We start from the raw sequence: 22,645 nt of genomic DNA, 5'->3' as shown, positions 1-22,645 counted from the left end.
TCTATAAAATGCATTGCTGTTCTGTTGTAAGTGATCTTAAAGATTCCTAAATGCATCTACTTTCGGAAGGCCAAATAAAGTGCTTTTGCTTTCGCCTAGAAACACAGCATCTCCCTGACATGGCTGCTTCAACACTAACTGCTGTTACTGAAACCTTCTTTCTTAGCGTGCACATTTGGGCGGCATTATGTTCATATTTCCACATAGTGAGGTAGATATGTGGGGGCGTGTTAGAACGAGCTGTTTTAGGGGGGCGTGGCAGAGTCTTAACTTTGATAAAGAATATCTCTTTGGTTTTGAGACTTTAGTCTTTGCAACTTCAGGGATCTTATCTATGCACAATCAGCTTGTAACACTCCAAAGAGAAAGGAAAACTTGAAATCGCATCATATGACCCCTTTAAAATATTTGTTTATTTAATTATTTTTACAATCTAAGATTATAGATATAGATAATACCTGTATTAATGATAATATAGATTATTACCCCTAAAAACGGGATAAATCATTTAAAAAGTCGACCCTCCTGAAAGTCATTGTAGAACTCGTTTAATTTGAACGTGCGACAACGCGCGCTGCACTCTTTTTAATCAGTTGGCTGTACTTTTATTAAATAAATGAAACCGTGGAGGAGTTTTGTTTAGATGCTGCTTTCGTTTTCCCATTATCATGCATTCATTGTCTATGACTCACTACAAACGCGGAAGCATGACTACAAACATTACTTTCGTTTCGTAAGAAATCGATGATTTTCGAAACAGTCATCGGTTTCGCTCTCGTTTTCTCTTCTATTTAACGAGAGTGTGTTCCTCAGCCCAGGATGCACTGCAGAGAGACTCTTCTGGAGTCTGATCTTCTCGAGCATCAGCTGTGGTCATGTTGTGTTTTTGGGGAGCGCAGGTCAGAGAGGGTTTTGAGCTGGTGAAGCCTGACCAAGTCAAACATGGCGATTCTGGAATACGATCTGTGTGTCCGAAATCAGCAGTTCAGGACATGTCAGCTGGAAGGAGTTTTGTTGGGTTTATACGAGATGGGAAGGTCTCGGTCCTGAGATTGCGCAGTGAAGACTATGATCATGATGGAAAACTGAGTATGATATGTTTCACAAAATGATACTTTATTTAATTCATAAATTTGAAGACGTCATTATGTTTCATTATTTTCACATGTTTATATTTGAAATTACATGAGCTCCTGAGCTATACTGTATAGCCTATAATGTTTGTGACTTATTAATGGAATTAATCATAATTATATAAGTGTCTATTTGTTTATTTATAGTCTAAACAAAAGTTGAACTGATGAAAGTATTTGATTTACTCCAGAGCAACTACAGCTAAAGAATAAAATCAGACTGATCGTCTGTGGAGGAGATGGTGCGGTTTTTCTTGCTAATGGAGGAAATGTTCTCATTATGGACAAATCTACTGTGTGCAAGTATGTTTATGTAGGCAAAACAGTATAAATGACCATAAATGATAATAACAAGTATCTATCTGACAGATTGTCTTGTCTCTGCAGGCCTCTCAAAAGTCTGGATAACAGGCAGGTGATTCAGATCGCATGTGGAGACCATCATTCAGTGGCACTAACCAAGGGTATTAACAAGTATTCAATCTGCCATTTTGCTTTCATCTTTAGAGATCTTATGATTGAGATGAATTGATTGAGATTTGAGTGTAGATGTTCAGAGCTGTTGCTCTTTCAGATGGTCAGGTGTTGGTATGGGGTGAGAACTCTCATGGTCAGCTGGGTTTGAGGAAAGATCATCCCGGCTCTCCGTCTGCTCAACATGTTCAGAGTCTGAGTGGGATCCCGCTGGCTCAGATCAGCGCTGGAGGAGACCACAGCTTTGTGTTGTCTCTCTCTGGAGTCGTGTTTGGATGGGGAAAGAACTCTGCTGGACAGCTGGGCCTCGGAGACACTACAGGTCTTCTTGTTTCTTCATGTAAAAGCTAAATCAGTAACAGTATGAAACTACATATAAATGTATTACATTTGCGCAATACTGTGTCAAATCTACATCAAAGCATGAATATGATGTATTTGGAAGTGATGAATTGACTGTTTTACTACCACAGACAGACACGTCCCAACGGCTGTAAATAGTCTGAACCAGAAGAAAACTGTGTCCATCTCATGTGGAGGGGAACACACTGCCACTTTATCAAAGGTGTTATTTTGTAATATTTTATATATTCCAATTTGTAATACCATATTTAGCATACAACAAACTGGACAGAAAGTGTAATGGTTTATGTTTCAGGGCGGCACAGTGTTCACATTTGGATCCGGAGGTTGTGGTCAGCTTGGGCACAACTCATTTAGAGATGAACATCATCCGCGGGTGGTTACTGAACTGTGGGGATCTGAAGTGTCACAGGTCACATGTGGGAGGTAAAGACATTAGTTCATAAGCTTTATTAGCAATCAGCATCTCAGAGCAAGAGTACAGATTTCTTTCCTCACATGGTTAACATGTCTGATGTTTGAGTTCTGCTCAGTAATTATGCTTTTGATTCTTTCATTCATAAAGACATCACACACTCGTATCAGTCACATCGTCAAAGCTGATCTACTCGTTTGGATGTGGGACACAAGGGCAGCTGGGAAACGGAGAAATGATCAATAAGTCTGTGCCTTACCCTGTGGATCTGCCAACTGGTAATTATAAATCATCTTTGGTTATTTTATAATGAATACTTTTTACTCAAGATGTTGTTCAGAACTCTGAACTGAACTAAACATTTGTTGCACACAGAATGTAATCATGAATATACGATTGAAAAACTCCTTGCTGGGGAGAATCATTCCTTTGCCTTGTCTTTCAAGGTACAGTAAGACAGACAGGTTTAATTCAAATATTGTTTAACGATGAAATTATTGCTGCACTGTGATTACTTATGTGTTTTGTGTGTGTGTTGTAGGAACCTGGGAATGAGTCCAAACCAAATCCAAGCAGAGGGATTTTGACATTAGATGACAGAATGATTGAGCGATGGCTATCTAAAAGTGAACCAAGGAAAGTGGTAAAGAAAATGGCAAAGAAGTGAGTACTTGACTCAGTTTTATATATAGTGCTTACAGTGAGTTAAAAATGCTAAAGGCTCCTGAGTTTGTGTACCCATTTGTGTTATCTATCCATAAAATAGATTTTCTTAACATAAATGAATCGAGACATATGTCCCAATGAGATATAAATTAATAATAATAATTACAAATAAAACATATTAATTAATTAATATCAAAAACTATAAACAATATTATTTAAAGTGGAGTTTTGTTGTTTACAGGGACATAAACAAAGTATTCTCCTCTGCTGCCTCTCTGAATGGAAGCTTCCTCAAAACAAGGTAAATATCCTAATCACAATTAGATAGTCTTGTCTAGTAATTCCTCCTTTCTGTGCCTAAAATCATAATCTAAATGTCTGTTTTGTAGTTGCGACCAACATTATCAGACATCTGAGGATCATTGTGGGTTGGATTTTGATCTGGTTAAAACATCCTTTGCAAAGTTATCAAAGAATGAAAGCTTGATATCAGAGGTAATGATGAATCCAACATTTGCCAAAACTGTTCTTTACATTTTAAACAATAAGATGCAGTTAATGGTTTGTGTATCTCAGGTAGTGAAGGTGGTTGAACAGATGCTGCGATCTCTGAATCCAAATCCAACTGGTGTGGAATCGCTGAGAGTTTATCTTCTCCTCCCTGAGCTCATCAGACGTCTCCAGAAACATCGAAGAACTGAACTCACTGAAGCTCTGGCCTCCAAAATCCTTCAGCTGGATCCTGATTCTCACAAGGTGTTAGGTAAAGCTGGGAGAACTTTTCAGCCTTTATGTTGTTGTCCTTGTTGTATTTGTCTAAGTATTTGTATGTTATATTCTCAGAGAAGTACTGGTCCAAACTCCCTGATGGTTGGCTCAAAGGCCTGGTGAAGTTATTTAGAAAAGCTTCAACTTCCATGATTGGCAGGATTGCTGCTGACAGCATGAACTTGGACATAAAAACACGCCTGCCGAAATTTGTGCAGATCCTTGCGATGGTCTATCAGGTGCCTTTATTGTATTTGTATATATATATATATATTTTATATTTCATCAGAAGTAAACATTTAAAGGGATACTTCACCAAAAAATGAAAATTCTGTCATTAATTACTCACATGTCGTTCTAAACCCGTAAGACCTTCATTCATCTTCGGAACACAAATGAAGATATTTTTGATGGAATCTGAGAGCTGACCCTCTCATAGACAGCGATCAATGCACAGAAACGTAGTAAGGACATCTGTAAAATAGTCCATGTGACATCAGTGGTTCAACCGTAATTTTACGAAGCTACGAGAATACTTTTTCAACTTATTCAACAATTCTTCTCCCCGAGTTACCATCTTCCGCATAATCAGTGTTGTTTATGTTCAGCATGCAAGCGGTGTCTACTGAACGTAAACAATGCTGATTACGTTCTGGGGTACTCTCCAAAATGGCGGAAGACGGTAACTCGGGGAGAAGAATTGTTGAATAAGTTGTTATTATTGTTTTCCTTGCGCACAAAAAAGTATTCTGGTAGCTTCGTAAAATTACGGTTGAACCCCTGATGTCACACGGATTATTTTACCGATCTCCTTGCTACGTTTCAGTGCGTTGATCATGTTAGGATCATTGCTGTCTATGAGAGAGTCAGAGAGCTCTTAGATTCCATCAAAAATATCTTAATTTGTGTTCCGAAGATGAACGAAGCTCTTACGGATTTGGAATGACATGAGTGTGAGTAATTAATGACAGAATTTTCATATTTGGGTGAACTATCCCTTTAACCTTTAAATTTCTTATGCATTTGTGTCTTTGTTCTGAAGGTCTGCTGCAGTGCTAACAGAAACATCACAAAGAGTGATTTCATTATTAATGAGATCAATGATCTACTAGATGTGGTGAGAACCAAACAATTGTGTGTATTGGCTTTTGGCCGATAATTATACAATATCATCTATATCTTTTTGATTGGCAACAGTAAATACGGAAGCAATCACTGTATTTGTCATACAAATATGACTGAAGTTAAAAACATATTTGAAAACACATTTAGATTAGATTTAATTCAACCATAGTTATCTGCTGATATTTTCAGAACTAATATACTATTTGAATATTAATACCAGTTACAATAAACAAACTGGATAACCAAAAGGTTATAAGAAAACCAAAAATACTAGAAATTTTTGTTTCCCCCAAATCAACAGCTGCAAACCATCAATGACGATATGAATAACAACTGGGTGATGTTGAACTGGACTGGACAAATCCAAGCAGTGATAGACCAGCAAAACTACTACAATGTGAGCACCAAAGGCATTTGGCCATATCTGATATGATATGATATGCATCCAAATTTCAGATCGACTAACATGAACATGATATTTCTTTTGTTTTAGGCAATCCTAAAAAATCTTATATCACTTCCATGCATCTTTAACCTGGAGGCCAAATGTAGCTATATGAAAAACAGAGTGTGGCAGGTAATTTAGTTTTGGCCTTAAAAAAAATCAACCTGAAGGTTTCCTGGCAATTCTTTTTTTTTAACACAGAATGAAATATTTTATTTGCAGGGTTGTTTTCCGCTGACCCTGAGACGCACAGCGCTGCTGGAGGACAGTTTCTCTCAGCTGAGAATGGCCACTCAGCAACAACTCCGAGAATTTTGGCTGTCGGTAAGGAAAGAGAACAATGCAAAGCTTTAATTGGATAGCATACAGGGCATTTTTTTATTTTAATACATTTTAATTTATTTTAAACCAAATTAGGACCATACTAACAGACTTATGAGCTGCAGTATGAATGAATTCTTTTGGTTATCTAACACAGGTGTTTTACACAGAGGATATGAGAAAAACAGATGTCAACAAGAGGGACTTTTTTCACAACGTGTTTGAAGAGCTTTGTGCACCAGAGTCTCAGATGTTTATGTACAATGATAACCAAACTATGAGCTGGTTCCCAGCACAGGTAAGGCAAAATCTCTTTTTCATTAGATCATGCTAAAGACGTAAATGTAACAAAGTTTAGTTAAATCAGGTTACATACCATTCACACATGCATTTGCTTTGAAAAAAATGTGAGATGTGGACAGTGGAATGGGGAAAAAATGCAAGGTCTCGAGACGTTTTTTTTTTAAAGTTGAACTTTTTTTAACTTAAACTCAGAATACTGTGTCATGCGCTAGATGCTGCAAAAGAACCATTACCAAAAAGTAGTATACTTCAAGTTAATTTTATTAAGTATACTTAAGTAAAGTTCAAGTATATTTTTAAGTATACTTTATGTAGTAAGTATACAAATATCAGTGTACTAGTAGTATACTTGTAAGTGTACTATTTCAGTTCTCCTTGGGACTGAATTGGCCCACTTTCTAGTATATAAAAGTATACTTTTAAGTATACCTTAAGTATAACAGTAGTAAACTTTAAGTACACAACTAGTTTACAACAATATTTTTAGCTTGTACTGCAACTATACTAAAAGTGAACATATGAATACTGATAGTTTTCTAATTAAATACTTAAAGCATTTTTAGTACACTCTGAAGTATAGTCTTAGTAAACTACTAGTTTAGTAGTTTTATACTGCAAGTATACTCGTAAGTTTTTTTTAAGTGAACTTTACATCATACTTTAAGTATACTACTATGTCTCTATTTAGGTATTAATTTGTTTATATTTTGTTATATAAATATCCGAACATACAAAACACCAAAAGAAAGAACAGGGTATCTGCTTGTAAACAAAAACATTTTATTCTAGCTTCATGCATTCTTTTTTTAAACACTTGAATGTGGGTAAGTTTCATAAAGAAAAAAAGAAAAAAAAAGAAACAACATTTTGAACAAAAAGCTGAAAAAAAGACTATGAATTGGATTCAGAACAATAATATAAACGATCAACACCCCAAAGCTTGACAGTCATTATTACCTCTTCATTGGTTGACATTACATCAACTTTACACAGTTTTGATGCTGTTTTATGTCTGATGATCCTGTTAGAATACATGTGGAAGCATCTGTTGTTTCGGTTTCTTCTTCACTTAGTTTTTTGGAAATTCTCTACAGAAAATGTGTACTAGCGCCCCCTACAATATAACAATGAAAACACGGATTCTAGGAACACAAGTACAGCTCAAATATATTTAGACTTTTTCTAAGTAGGCTATAAGTCAAGTATACTTAAATGTCATTTTAAGTATATTTCTGAGAAGTACATAAAGTCCATTTCTGAGAAGTACATAAAAAGTAGACTAAAAGTATACTTTCCTATTGTTTAGTTTAAAAGAAGTATATTAATAGCACACTTGAAAAAACTTCTTTTTTGTAAGGGAAGTGAGACATGAGCGGGCTAGTGCGCATTTACATAGAATGGAAAATGTGTGAACGGCCTGTAAGATACCTAATGCCGCTTTTGTGTTTTCCTATTGTTCTCTTTGGCCTTAACCACATATCATCCCACAACAGCTCAGCGTGGAGAAGGAGAAGTACTTCCTGTTTGGGATTCTGTGTGGCTTGGCCTTCAACAACAACTCTGTAGTGCATCTGCCTTTTCCTTTAGCCTTGTTCAAGAAACTTCTCAATGTCAAACCATCTCTTGAAAACTTGATTGAGTTTGATTCATGTCTTGGCAAGTGAGTGTTTTTACAATTAATGTTATCTTGATTCTCTTGGTATATTTTTGTATCACTGCTAAAATGCATGTCCATGTTGTATGAATGTGCAGCCATCTATCACATATTGAGTAGCAATGTTTAATGAATCTGAAACATGATGTTCTCAGGAGTTTGCAGTACATCCTAGACTACAGCGAGGATGTTGAGGAAATGGAGATGTACTACACGGTTAGTTTGATTCTCATGTACTTTGCATAAAGCACACCCGGACGTATCATTAACCAGCTGTACATACACATAACTGTGTTTTATGCAGAGGATCCTCACCGTTTTTTTACGTATTTATGATTAAATATATTTAAATATATTAAAATATCTATTTATAAAATGTAATCTTAACATGTTTATAAGGCCACCCAGAGTGTGTGAATTTTGCGTATGTATGATTTCAGGTTTTAAATTTTTTTTATTCAACATTTCATACATTTCTAATATATTTTAGAATGAAAGTTATTGGTGAATCATCAGTTGCTAGTGATAATATGATCATGTTTTTACACAGATTAAGAGTTTTTTTTATCTTTATACATAAGATCATATGGCACGGAATAGAAATCGAACTGGATCCAGCTGAGCCAGGAAAAATGGTCACAAATTCTAACAGGTCAGGGCTTTTTGTTTTATAATTTTTTTTTGAGAAAGATCATTTTACAGAGACACCAACATAACCACCACTAGAGCATTTTATTATTTTTGCTTTTTCTTATTTTTGGACATAGGATAATATTTTACAATCTTAGGAAACAAAACTCATTATTTTTATTGTTAAATATAATTTCTGCAACAGAGAAGACTTTGTGGACAAGTATGTGGATTATATCCTGAATAAATCAGTGGAGGAAGTGTTTGAAGAATTCAAGAGAGGCTTCTTCAAAGCATGTGACCGATGCATGGTGGAGATGTTTGAACCGGAGGAGCTGAGAGGAGTGCTGGTGGGCAATGAGGAATATGACTGGGACATACTCAAACAGGTCCATGCTAACACATAATATGTCAAACAGACATGCATAACTACTATGCTCTTGACATTGTGAACGATTGTGAATACTGTCTACATGTATTCTTTCAATCAATAGAACACTACATATGAAGGATCATTTTATGCTGGGCATCCAACCATCGTCTCATTCTGGGAGGTGTTTGATGAACTGACATCAAATGAGAAGAAGGCCTTTCTGTGTAAGTTCACTAGTACAGTTCACATTTGTGTAAGTTCACAGTTTTTTGAAAAGAGATGTGGTTTAAAGGGGTCATAAGGATGCCCATTTTCCACAAGTTGATATGATTCTTTAGGGTCTTAATGAAAAGTCCTTAACATAGTTTGGTTAAAATTTCACAGTGGTAGTGTAAAAAACACCTTTTTTACCCTGTCAAAAACAGCTCTTTTCAGAGCAAGCAGATTTGTAGCATTTTCCTTTAAATGTTAATGAGCTCTGCTGACCCCGCCCCTCTCTTCCGAGAAAGACTGTTTACTTTAGCTGCATTCATCGTGAAACTTGCTAATTAGCACATTATTAGGAAAGGCGATTTGCAAAGATTCGTTAAAAAAAACCTTACAATCACTTCTTCTGTAGGTGAAGCTGGATCACGAATGATTCGCATGATCATAGACGCATTTATGTAGATCGAGGGCACATTCCCTTCAGAAACAATGTAATCTGCGTCTTCAGCGACTCAGATGTCGGGAGTAAATGACGACTGCTATGTTCATTATTACATCCAACAACAGAACACCTCAATCGCTTAGGAGTCATTCTTGTCTACATGTGCTCCTGCTGTGAAACAATGGCGGACTGATGATGGCTCACTCAGGGCGGGTCTAAGATAAGACGCCAGTCCAGTCTGTGCTGAGACGCTACTGTCAATCAAACTATCGTGGGAGGGGCCTGTCTGTGTGACATCACACAGACAGGCTTCTGAGATCGGCAATTTTTAGAAATTTTAAAGAAATTTTAGTCGATTAACAAAAAACCACTGGGTGGATTTTTATCATTTTAGGGTGGTTGTGTACACACACTGCCAACACACATTTCAGTTCAAACAACTTGTAAAAGTGCATATAGCATTATATGACCCCTTTAAGAAGTCACACTTAATTTTTTTAGTTGTTGTTGTTGCATCTACTCAAGCTACTCCTACAATTTTGACTTTGTACTGTATGCCAAGACACATCCAGAGTGTTTTCAAATAACTCTTCCCCCATTTCCTTTCTCTAGTGTTCTTGACCGGGTTCGAGAAAGTGCCCATTCTGGGTATGAGTGCGGTGAAGATGAGAGTGAGACCCCTGTTCATCTTTACTCAGGACCATCTACCACAGGCCCTCACCTGCCATGCTCTGCTAGACCTTCCTGTTTATCAGAAGAAGGAAACGCTAAAGGCTAAAGTAATCGAAGCCATCCACCACAAGAGAGGTTTCTGGGAAGAATGAGGCAGATGCTGGAGTACACCAACTAAAATCTAAAGTTTGATCTTTTATCTTTCTTGGCATTAAATATAAATATATATATTTCTTAATATATAAGCGAGATCGGGGTTTGTTGTAAGAACTTTAACAATCAGTTTCTGCTTTAATGTGTGAAAAAAAATTAAGGAAAGTACAAAGTTTACATTTATAACCACTACCCGAGAAATCGGAGAGGTTTGTTTTTCAAATGCTGTAATTTCTGTGATGTGTTGTATTATGAACTTAATTTGAAATAAATGTTAATATAATCATTTTTAATTTAAATGTAAACTCCTATTTTAAATAATTATTTATTTTATTTGTATCTTTTCAAACCAAGATTAAATAATGGAAAAAAAAATTTAATAAAAAACATTAGAAAAAGAAGTGTGGATTTTTTGAGTGTTTTCTCTCTTCTCCAATGTAAAAATCAGTCTTAAAAACAAGATTTGTGCCAACTAATTTTTTTATTGGATTTTTTTTTCCATCTCTGCTACAATGGACTCCAGGCCTGAAACAACATCAAATTCCACATATTTTAAGCATACTTATGCACTAGAGTTTAAACATACACAGAATGTTATATTATAGTTTTGACTTTTTACATCTGACATGCTGCTTTGCTATTTCGTGTACAATTACTGATGCCAAAACTTTAAATCAAATCGGTCTCCAACACTGCATTTGTTAATAAACTATATTAATTAATAACTGATGTGCACATGTGTCGCCCTCTAGTGACTCAAACACTATTAAAGAGCTGGTTGACAGAAGTCACGTGATCAGTGACGCCGTAATCTGAGTCGTAACTTCCTTGTTTTTGTCGGAACCATTAAACTGAAACCATTCCAGTAATATACGGTCAAAATAAACAGGAGACGAAATGCACATTACCAGGTAACATTTATCTGCTTTAAACCATCTCCCTAAATATCTGTTTATTTTTGACTTGTGTTAGACAGGGCACAGCATTTGCGTGATGACAGTTTAGTGAGTGTCAGTGCGCAGTTAACTTACGTGTCAGTTTGTCCTGATATTATCCTGAATATTAGTATTGAGGTACTGTATTTAACGCATGCACAGTCCAATGAGATGTTTGAGTATTATCATCTGCAGTATATGAACTACATCATGATTTGGCTTATTGAAGACATGAAATGTGTCAGGCTTGTTCTTACAGGCCGAACTCAGATTGAACCCACATTTGAAAGATTTCCAAACCTAGCGTGCAGCCTATCTAGACATTTCTGACCATGACAGGCACTTTTGATGAGAAGGTTCGGAAAACGCCCATGACGTTCATAAAATCGATTTGAATGTCGAACTTTCAGTAATTTACGCGCCAATAACACGCACAACGTCCAATATTCTCAACGCACACGTCTCCAATCATTTGTTATTTCGAAACGCGCCTAATATGATGTCCCAACAATTAGGTTCGAACGTGCTGAATTTGTTCATGATGCTCAAAAATATGATTCGAACGTTCAGAACACGCCTATGATTCTCCAGACATTAGATTCGAATTTTCGGAACACTCCTATGATTCTATAGAAAATGTATTCGAGCGTTCAGCGGTACCCATTTATGACCAGATTACAAGTAACGCGAGTTACGTAATCGGATTACTTTTTTCAAGTAACTAGTAAAGTAACGCATTACTTTTTAATTTACAAGAGAATATCTGAGTTACTTTTTTCAAACAAGTAACACAAGTTACTTTTTTGTTCCAATGTATTGACTGACAGCTCTAGCGTTTCCCAAAAGTGCCCTTAGCTAATAGTCCTATTGATGTCTGTTGGTAATGACGGAACTTGCGACCATAATTGCTTTTGGGAAGCACATTCAAATAATTGTAATATTCATGGTGTTGCATGGATATATATTGCTAACAAAATTGTAAATATATTAAAATATTTTGTCCGCCCTAGTATGATAACTGAGTACACAAACCTGTCCCCTGCCTAGACGTGTACGCCCACTTTTATTAGTACATGTTTTAGAGAGTGAAACCAGGTGGTTTATGATCTGCATTCTTGTCTCAAGGGCCCGGCCGTCCACACTAGCTGTCATTTACACACACACTGCCCAATATGGAAAGAGGAATGGGGTGTGACCTCTTCCCTTCCCCTCTACTGATTTCTCACCTATTTGCTTTCCATTGTGTTGGTTTCTAAAAAGTTTGCATTGTGGAAATGCATTCTGGTGTGGTTTTGTTCTTTATTTTTTTTTATAAATAGCTGTATTGGCTATTATTTACTATGTTAAGCATGAAATTCGTAACAGATGTTGAGCAATTATTCTCTTTTTTACCCCACATCAGGATTGCGGATTATATAGATTCAGATTTTTTTTTTTTATGTGCTACAGTGAAAAGCTCTTGAATGATGAATGATGTCTATCAAGCATCCATTCTGGAGAGTGATTGTGTGTCTCTCATAGAGCTGGTAAGAGCTCTGGATGCTCAGAAGATCGCCGGTGTGTCGTGTGGGCAGGCTCACTCTCTGGCGGTGAACGAGCAGGGGCAGGTGTTTGCCTGGGGGGCCGGAGAAGGAGGGCAGCTCGGTCTGGGTACGGCTGAAGAGGCTGTCCATGTACCCAGGTGAAATGTTACACACTTTATGCAAGATTTTGTGAATCAATAAAAACATTTTATAAACTTTATAAAGCAGAGTTTAAAGAATAGTTCACCATAACACTTTATACATGGTGATCTGCAAACTCATAATTCAGAGTTTTCTGTTTTGTTTTCTATCAGCTGTGCATGAGAACAGTCAAGTTTCAAGCATGTGATGCATTGATTCCTGTTATTACATTTATACTTTCCTTTTTTGTGGTGTAAATGCTTTTTCAGATGCTGCTTCCTTTGCATTGTAACGTCTGCTCTTGATAGGGGAATGAGGATTTAATTGCCTCGTGCTCGTGAGGGGGTCCCTGCATGGGGCCTTTCACACCGCAGGGGGCACCCGAACGCAAGTGATTTGGACTTAATGTTAGTTATAATGTGCTATTACTAAAAGTTCTTCTGTTCTGTTGTGGCTCTAGTACTGCTGAATAACCCACAACAGATAAAACCACATTTCTTGACACGCAGCCCTTGATTTTAATTCATTTGAACATCACTTGTCATCTTGTTATTTGAATGATTTCATGAGCGCAGTGTGGTCAGAGCGAGTTAATGATTAAGGGTTATTTATTTGGTTTCGTGGTGTGATGAGATCAAGGCCACTGGCATTTGATTGCGAGATTCTTGGTCAGCCAGTAAATTAAGAATTTCGTTATTAAATATTTTGGATACTTTGATCATGCTTTCAGCTACCAATAATAATGCCGTACTCTCAGGTTCATTTACAACATAAAGTAGTCACCATATGTAACTTTTTACAACATTACAAGTTAGAATTAGCAGGAAATCTGACTCTATGTTGCGATTGAACAGGACGTCACCGGAGAAGGAGGGCAGCTCGGTCTGGGTGCGGCTGAAGAGGCGGTCCGCGTGCCCAGGTAAAACGTTACAGCACTTTGTTATGCAAAAGTTTTGTGAATAAATAACGTTTTATAAACTCATAAATGAGAGCAGTCTGAGTAAAATGTCAAAAGCAGAGTTAAGGGAATAGTTCACTCAAAACACTTTTCTTTAACATTTTAAATATGGTGATCTGCAAACTCATAATTCAGAGTTTTCTGTTTTGTTTTCTATCAGCTGTGCATGAGAACAGTCAAGTTTCAAGCATGTGATGCATTGCTTCCTGTTATTACATTTATACTTTCCTTTTTTGTGGTGTAAATGCTTTTTCAGATGCTGCTTCCTTTGCATTGTAACGTCTGCTCTTGATAGGGGAATGAGGATTTAATTGCCTCGTGCTCGTGAGGGGGTCCCTGCATGGGGCCTTTCACACCGCAGGGGGCTCCCGAACGCAAGTGATTTGGACTTAATGTTAGTTATAATGTGCTATTACTAAAAGTTCTTCTGTTCTGTTGTGGCTCTAGTACTGCTGAATAACCCACAACAGATAAAACCACATTTCTTGACACGCAGCCCTTCATTTTAATTCATTTGAACATCACTTGTCATCTTGTTATTTGAATGATTTCATGAGCGCAGTGTGGTCAGAGCGAGTTAATGATTAAGGGTTATTTATTTGGTTTCGTGGTGTGACGAGATCAAGGCCACTGGCATTTGATTGTGAGATTCTTGGTCAGCCAGTAAATTAAGAATTTCGTTATTAAATATTTTGGATACTTTGATCATGCTTTCAGCTACCAATAATAATGCCGTACTCTCAGATTCATTTACAACATAAAGTAGTCACCATATGTAACTTTTTACAACATTACATTACAACGATGCATCCACCTGCTTGGACCTTTGACCCTTTTACATAATACTAAATGACTTTCTTATTTATTATTATATAACAAATTTTATAATTATTTTATATTTATTTTATTTATAAAAAAATATAGGAATGAGTATGTTTTTGTTTTCAAGAATTTTTCAGATTTTTTCCCAGATGTGTAGCTCCCTCAAAATACATAATTTTGATTATTATATAAAAATATATTATTATTTTATAATTATTTTATATTTTATAATTTCTAAAATCTGTTTAGAAGTTACATTTTTCCCCTTTTGAAGATTCTTGGTCAGCCAGTAAATTAAGAATTTCGTTATTAAATATTTTGGATACTTTGATCATGCTTTCAGCTACCAATAATAATGCCGTACTCTCAGGTTCATTTACAACATAAAGTAGTCACCATATGTAACTTTTTACAACATTACATTACAACAATGCATCCACCTGCTTGGACCTTTGACCCTTTTACATAATACTAAATGACTTTCCTATTTATTATTATATAACAAATTTTATAATTATTTTATATTTATTTTATTTATAAAAAAATATAGGAATGAGTTTGTTTTTGTTTTCAAGAATTTTTCAGATTTTTTCCCAGATGTGTAGCTCCCTCAAAATACATAATTTTGATTATTATATAAAAATATATTATTATTTTATAATTATTTTATAATTTCTAAAATCTGTTTAGAAGTTACATTTTTCCCCCTTTTGAATTTCACTGAAGTGAGTTTTTAAATTAAGAATTAAACTAAGAATTTGATCATTAAAGAATCAAAATGTTAAATCCATTCCTCTAAATTTCACAGATTTCCTCCCACAATTGATGCAAAAACTGCAACAAAAAAAAAATCACATTCCATGTGGACTTAGTCATCACTGTAATATGAATATGTATAAATGTATGTATTTTCTATTGTTATTTATCAGGTGATTTACCAGGTGCACTTGTTAGGAGATGTCGTCCAGAACTTGCTTTCTTAATTAAGTGTATTTATTTCTTTAGGTTGATTAAAAAGTTGTGCGAGCATCGAATCTCACAAGTGATGTGTGGCAACCAACACTGCATAGCGCTTTCAAAAGGTAAGTGTAGACTTATCAATAGTTTTGTTTTCTGCTGTGCCAAAAAATGAGGTTTTTCCTCCTCGTCTCAGATGGTCAGCTGTTTGTATGGGGTGAGAACTCCAGCGGTCAGCTGGGTTTAGGGAAGGGAGAGCCCAGCACTCTGTCTCCTCAAACACTCAAATCTCTTTGTGGGATCCCACTGGCTCAGATCAGCGCTGGAGGAGACCACAGCTTTGCCCTGTCGCTGTCTGGAGCCGTGTTCGGCTGGGGGAAGAACAGCGCGGGGCAGCTGGGCCTCAATGACGAGCAAGGTAAAACGCACACGCTGACCTAGAGGTTAACCAAAAGGTTGCTGGTTTGAATTCTGCAATGGACTTGAATAGGCATCATTTTTGTCTATAATCTCATAGACCGGGCTGTTCCCTGTCACATCAAGTTCCTGCGCTCACAGAAGGTGGTGTACATCAGCTGTGGAGAGGAGCACACCGCTGCCTTGACAAAGGTATTGATCATACAGCCAAAGTATAGCAGTGTGCTGAAAAACACATACTTATTCGAAAACAGTGTTGCCCTTTAGCAATATTTTACATATGTATCCAAATGTTTTGAGTCTAATTGCTGTAGTTATTTGAACATCCATTAGTTTAATCGTTATTCTTTTTTTAGTTACTGTCTGAAAATGTTTTGATAAGAATTCTAGAACTATAGTAGGTTAATATGGAAAGTTGTTCAGTTGTATTTGTCATGTTCAATCCTGAGCATTGAAGCATTGCTGTTTGTGCTGTGTTTGCTTCAGGAAGGGGGTCTGTTCACATTTGGAAACGGTTCAAGAGGACAGCTGGGCCACGATTCCACCAGAAACGAGCCTCTTCCACGCAGAGTTATGGAGCTCATGGGCACTGAGGTGTCTCAGATCGCTTGTGGGCGGTAAGTATATGCACTAGACAAGATGCACATTTCTGTGTCCATCTGTTTTAGATTGGTGAATGTGCTGATTTCCTTTTAGTGTTAGCTTTAATTTTGTGTCATTTTGCAAAGCATACTAACACCGTATGGATAATGCGCACATTTTTATTTTTATTTTTGAGTAACCGTTGTGTATTAATACCGTTTTAATACAATTTATCGTTAATACAGTATGAATTTTATTTAGCAAAGAAGCATTAACCCTTTTAAAAGTGATCAAAAGTGACAGTAACATAATTTATGTTAAAAAATGCTGTTCTTTTCAAATGAAATTTCTATTTAGCAGAGAATCCTGAAAAACATGGAATGGTTTACACAGCACATGTGTTTTTAACACTGATAATAAGATTTCTTGAGCATCAAATCAGTTTTCTGAAGGATCATGTGACACTGAAGACTGGAGTAATAATGCTGAAATTATATTTTAAAATATATTCAAATGGAAAACAATTTTCAATCATACTATTTCGCAATATTATTGTTTTCACTGTATTTTTGGTCAAATAATTGCAGCCTTGTTGAGCATAAGATCTTTCAAAAACATTAAAATATCTTTTACTCTTCCTAAACTTTTTAACGGTAGTGTAAATTATTTTTAAAAACCACAGTTGAAAAAGAAATGAATGTGATCCTGATCTCTGGAAATCAGCATCCACTGAAATCATGTCGTTCCAAACCCGTAAGACCTTCGTTTATCTATTATCTTCGTTTTATTCAGAGGTGTATTTAACTGATTTATTTAAAAATGTATCACCTGAATGTGTAGATTTGAAACGTCTTTTAGAACATTTGGTATTTGTATACCTTGTGTCATTTATTCTGAGATCGCCATTAAAATAGCTGGCATGGCCTTAAAAAGCGAATAAATAATAAATAATAAACCTTAATTTATCTTGAGAACACAAGTGAAGATATTTTTGGTGAAATCTGTTTTAACGATATCTTTACTACCTTTCTGGGTCTTGAAAATGGCAGTTCCATTGCTGTCTATGCAGGGTCAGAAAGCTCCCGGATTTCATCAAATATACCTTTATTAATTTATTTATCTTTATTTTAATATCTAAATATATTTTTGGGTGAACTATCCCTTTAACCATTAGTATACAGTAGATAATTATTGAAATGAATCAAACTATTTAATGCAGCCATGTGTTTTGCTGTGTGAACAGAAATATGATGTAAACATAAAACTTTTTAAACTGACTAATAGTCACTCAGCACACTCTTTTATACAAAGTGATTTACATTGCACTAAGTACAGGGCCATTTATCGCCGAATAGTAACTAAACTCCTCCATAAACAACATGCAGTAATTCATATGGTTAATAAATAGCTCATTTTGTGCATGCAGTCATCAGATAAGTATGAGAAGGGATATTTGACAGCATACCTCTGTGTGTACGTCACAGGCACCACACCCTGGCATTCGTGCCCTCCACTGGTCTGGTTTACGCTTTCGGCTGCAACACTCAGGGCCAGCTGGGTACAGGCCTCAGAGGAAATGCTAAGAGCCCCCTTCCTGTCAGAAACGTCCAGCCCCTGTGCATTGGAAATACACACACAAGTATGTTCACATGTTCGAATGGATTAAATAAATAATCAAAAACGAATTATAACAAGCCAAATGTTAATTTACTGATTTGCACCATTATTTAATGCCTTATCTCATTTTGCGCTTGACAAGGCTGTGATAGTTGCTCATTTGTGCCGCTCTTAGTAGATTGTGTTGGTCATTATGGAAATGATCCGGCTGCATCTGTGTTCTTTTATTTGTGCGTTGTCAGTAGATCGTCCACAGAACTTTTATAGAATTGCTGTCTCATGCTGATGTGCCCGGTTTAGTAAATCTGGCCCCAAGTATGTATTTAACATTCATATTAGAGCTTTAATGTGAATTCCTTTTGAAGAAATAAATATTATTAAAAGAATAAAACAGTTCAGACGTCAGCTGTTGCACAAAAATAATTATCTGTCGCACTTTCTGTATTTTGAATAGAGGTAAATTTGAGCCTAACCCTAATGAATGAAAAACCTCCATACAATTTCACTGGAGTTGAGTGTTTTGTTTCGCGGTACCATGCTTTAATGGTTTTCCATCTGAAGCAGATATAGAGGGTCTGCTATTCTGAGGGAGTGAATAATTAGTCCTCTAACTGGAGTGATAGGGATTGTTATAGAGACTGTGTGTCCATGCAGGGATGGTCAGATGTAAATAGACAGCATTGAAGAGGATCTGTAGTTTGGTTTGTGATTCATCTGATGGCTGGATCTGTCAGAGGCCTTAGTGTGTGTGTGTGTGTGTGTTGTTTTGATGACCGCACAGAAGGTTGAATGCACAATTTAGTATGTGTGGATGTGTAAAAATAGTAATAATTTGAAAATGAGTCTCTTTAGTTCTCCTTCAGATTCTCCGACAGATTGTCCTTCAGACAGTCAACTGTCCTGTATGCAGAAATGATTGAACGCTTTTAGCATAAAGTAGGTATGCATTTTGCAGAAAAAGTGCCTGGTATCCATTCTAGAATTGTTGATAAGTTTGAACTCATTAATAACACACATAGATAACTAACACTCATTCTTCATGTGCTTTGTTATTATATAACTACTGTATAAAAGGAACCACTTATGTTCTTTGTCTACAGAAGGCGAGCGCTACACCATCCGTAAAATTCACAGTGGAGGCGATCACAATTTCCTGTTGTTGTCTACTAAGGAGGTAACCATGCTGATTTTCACTGGAGTGTCATTAAGAGCTGTGAAACAACTCTGCTGATGCTGTACTGATTGTTTGGATATGTTTCGTTTACAAGCATATTCAATAAATTAGTGCAATATATTTTCACAGAATATAAAGTATAGCGAGTCAGTACCTGCTCATACTACAAGCTTCTGTGTGATTTTAATATTTACATTTAGGCAGTTTTACATTTGCTCTTGTGAAAATAAAAAAGTGGCTGCTAGGAGGTCAGTACTTGCTCTTATCCACATGGTGGCGCCGTTACATCAATATAATGGGCTTACAGGACATGACAAAAAACACTGCTGTTGCTCTCACTTATGTGATATGTTTTATTTCTTCTTAATTAGACCAGTTAATGCTAAAACCATTATAACCGGCTTGTTATGTTTATACTTGGAGTATATTGTGACCTGAAGTGTTTGTCTGTGTGTTTGAGAACAGGGTTCATCTTGTCCCGAGGATTTCCGCATCATGAATACCATCAAAAGCATCGCTCTGATTAATTCTGAGAGTCTGGACAGCTGGAGGATGAAGCTCCATGACAACAGCGATTCAAGCATCACCAAGTGAGTGAGTGTGTGACATTATCCGGTTTGATTACTGTTATGGCAGAGGCCTCGCTGAAATCTTCCACATGGCAACCATTTATTATTTCAAAGATCATAAATGAAAGTATTTAACTTTCATAGAATGACATACACTATCATTCAGTCTGTTTTTGACAAAAGTGCCCACCAAGGCTGCATTTATTTGATAAAGTATATAGTAAAAACGGTAATATTGGGAAATATTATGACAAATTAAAGAAACTATTTTCTATTTGAATATATTTTAAATTGCAATATATTCCTGTGGTCAAAGCTGAATTTTCAGCATTATTACTCCAGTCTTCAGTGTCACATGATCCTTCGGAAATCATTATATTTACATTACGTTTAGTCATTTAGCAGACGCTTTTATCCAAAGCGACTTACAAATGAGAACAATGGAAGCAATTCAAAGTCAACAAAAGAGCACTGATATGCAAGTGCTATAACAAGTCTCTGTTAGCCTAACACAGTACACGTAGCAAGGGTTTTTCTTTTTAATTACAGTATATAATAAATAAAAAGAAAACGGATAGAATAGAGTAAGCTAGTGTTAGAGGCCTTTTTTTTAATTGTATAATAAATAAAAAGAAAACAAATAGATAGAATACAAAACGAATAGAGAAGCTAGTGTTAGTTTTTTTTAAGAAAACAAGCAGTTAGTAAATGAATAGTGCAAGTTTTTTTTTATTAAATTTTTTTTATTCTTATTATTTTTTAAATCATTCTAATAGGATGATTTGCTGCTCAAGAAACATTATTTTATTATTATCAGTGTTAAAAACAGTTGTGTTGCTTCATAGCAGTAATGATTATTTGATGAATTGAAAGTAAAAAAGCATTTATATGAAATGGTAATCTTTTGTAACCCTATAAATGTCACTTGATCAATTTTATACATCCTTGCGGGAAAAAAAAATCTGAGATGAAGTTATCAAATTGCAAAAAAATTCAAATGATTATTTTTTTAAATAAATGAGGTCAGTTGTGATGTATCTGTCGAAGCACGTTGTATAAAATATTTGTTATTATTTTGATGCTGAATTCAAATCTCTTGACTCCTCCCCATCTAGTGACATCTTACTCCTGTTTTCCTCAACTGCATGTTGGAATGCCAGCTTTTTGGATCAAAGGTGAGCAGTTAAGATATTTCTGCCTTGCCAGTAAGCGTATGCGCACAGGGTGACACCATGGAGAGCAGGGTGCTTGGGATTTTTCCATAAGTGACTTCTGCTTAACGTCAGTAGGAAAATTCTTTGTAGGTACCAACAAAGCTCCCGGTTACTGCTCTTTCTGTAAAAGAACAGTCCCACTTACAGAGCAAATGGGACTTGATGGATATCTTTATCTGATGTTCTGAATCGTTGATTAATCGTTCTGCCTCATTCTGCCTGATGCAGTCCTCGATGTTCATAATCTGCACTGCAGCCGAAAACATTTTAAGAGATTATCTGGTTACATAAGGAACAACTAGTGTTGCTGGTGTTCAGACGGGGTATTATGGGTTGTGAAGTCAAATCTTCATTTTAAAATGCAGTTTTGTGTACGTGTTAAAACTCTGCTGAGCACATGTCCCAACGCTGGGTTGACGGGCATTTGGAGCAACACATGGTGCCATGGAGTCTATAGCACACATAAAACTCTAGATGTATTGAAGTTATTTAAACTCTAGTTTATTTAATTCATTTGAAGAGTAGAGGTTTCTGTAGGTCAGAAATTTGCGCTACTGACTGTGCAGCTTTATTTTTATAGATTGAAATGGATCGTATTGGTTTTGGATTGAATCACATCAACTAAGTCTAATTGCTCCACAATTAACCTCTTTGACCAAAATGAATGTAATTGGATTCAACTTAGTCTGATCTATCAAATCAAGTTAAATCAGATTTATTTGATTCAGACTGGATCGAATGGATTTGAACCAAAACAGTAATTAATAGTTAAACACATTTTAGATGATTTACTTTTTTAGATGACTCAAATTGAAAAAAAAAAAAAAAATGAACAGTCAATTGCAGCTAAATTGATTTGAAATGAGTCAGAATGCTCAAATCCAACTAAACTGAATTATAATGAATCAGATCAGTCATATCCAGTTAAATCTAATTAAATACATTAGAAATAAGTTGAAATGAATCCGATCAATCAAATCAAATTCAAATCGACCAGATTCTATTAAAGGGGTCATATGATGCGATTTCAAGTTTTCCTTTCTCTTTGGAGTGTTACAAGCTGTTCGTGAATAGATAAGATCCCTAAAGTTGCAAAGACTAAAGTCTCAAACCCAAAGAGATATTCTTTATAAAAGTTAAGACTCGTCCACACCCTCCTAAAACACCTCCTTTAAATACGCCCCCACATGTTTACGTCACTGTGTGGGAAGATTTGCATAACACCGCCCAAATGTATACGCAAAGAAAGAAGGTGTAACTTTTATTCTCGCTGTAGTATTGTTGTTGCCGCTGCCTCCATGTCGTGGAGACGCTGTGTGTTTCGTTGTGAAAGCGAAACTACTTTGTTTGGTCTTCTAAAAGAGGACACGACTAGAAATCAGTGGTGAAGTTGTATTTACAACACTGTTCCAGAGCAGGTCAACCCAAACATTCAGATGTGTGCAGCGCATTTTACGGAGGACTGTTTCCTGATCCTGGGAGAGTAGACTACAATGCCGGCTGTTCTGACGCACAGCCTGTAAGTACGCTTTCATATTTAAAGAATTTGACACTGACGATTCAAACGCAAGTTTTGAGCAGTGTAGAGTAGC

General features: G+C 36.0%; 2 protein-coding genes across 2 annotated transcripts in view; both read left to right on the top strand.

The window, feature by feature from the left end:
• The first annotated feature begins 807 nt into the window (after positions 1–807).
• On the top strand, positions 808–10,160 carry LOC107594468 (probable E3 ubiquitin-protein ligase HERC4). Its single transcript, XM_016284523.1, has 24 exons — positions 808–1,089; positions 1,325–1,436; positions 1,521–1,597; positions 1,708–1,929; positions 2,081–2,172; positions 2,266–2,396; positions 2,536–2,663; positions 2,761–2,831; positions 2,927–3,048; positions 3,293–3,352; positions 3,441–3,546; positions 3,628–3,814; positions 3,895–4,058; positions 4,862–4,936; positions 5,246–5,341; positions 5,438–5,521; positions 5,612–5,713; positions 5,868–6,008; positions 7,507–7,673; positions 7,823–7,883; positions 8,249–8,319; positions 8,503–8,686; positions 8,792–8,894; positions 9,932–10,160. Exons 1-24 carry the CDS (start codon positions 876–878, stop codon positions 10,141–10,143), a joined length of 2,982 nt encoding a protein of 993 aa, XP_016140009.1. The 5' UTR covers positions 808–875; the 3' UTR covers positions 10,144–10,160.
• Positions 10,161–12,545: 2,385 nt separating this feature from the next.
• LOC107594447 (probable E3 ubiquitin-protein ligase HERC3) overlaps positions 12,546–22,645 on the top strand; it is a 23,027-nt gene continuing 12,927 nt past the window's right edge. The window contains exons 1-9 of the mRNA XM_016284501.1: positions 12,546–12,760; positions 15,529–15,605; positions 15,677–15,898; positions 15,998–16,089; positions 16,384–16,514; positions 17,964–18,118; positions 19,197–19,270; positions 19,736–19,860; positions 20,955–21,014. Of these exons, the coding sequence (XP_016139987.1) occupies positions 12,546–12,760; positions 15,529–15,605; positions 15,677–15,898; positions 15,998–16,089; positions 16,384–16,514; positions 17,964–18,118; positions 19,197–19,270; positions 19,736–19,860; positions 20,955–21,014 (1,151 nt within the window). The remainder of the gene's footprint in view (positions 12,761–15,528; positions 15,606–15,676; positions 15,899–15,997; positions 16,090–16,383; positions 16,515–17,963; positions 18,119–19,196; positions 19,271–19,735; positions 19,861–20,954; positions 21,015–22,645) is intronic.

Source organism: Sinocyclocheilus grahami, unplaced genomic scaffold, assembly GCF_001515645.1.
Source record: "Sinocyclocheilus grahami isolate Dianchi unplaced genomic scaffold, SAMN03320097.WGS_v1.1 scaffold183.1, whole genome shotgun sequence".
NCBI lineage: Eukaryota > Metazoa > Chordata > Actinopteri > Cypriniformes > Cyprinidae > Sinocyclocheilus > Sinocyclocheilus grahami.
Note: the sequence above shows the minus strand (reverse complement) of the source record. Positions and strands in the feature narration are given on the sequence as shown.

Excerpts from the sequence above, each read along its gene's own strand:
- LOC107594468 (XM_016284523.1), top strand. The coding sequence starts at position 876 with ATGTTGTGTTTTTGGGGAGCGCAGGTCAGAGAGGGTTTTGAGCTGGTG. Across the intron at positions 6,009-7,506 it reads TGAGCTGGTTCCCAGCACAG|CTCAGCGTGGAGAAGGAGAA; the intron begins GTAAGGCAAAAT and ends ATCCCACAACAG. Across the intron at positions 8,895-9,931 it reads TGAGAAGAAGGCCTTTCTGT|TGTTCTTGACCGGGTTCGAG; the intron begins GTAAGTTCACTA and ends TCCTTTCTCTAG.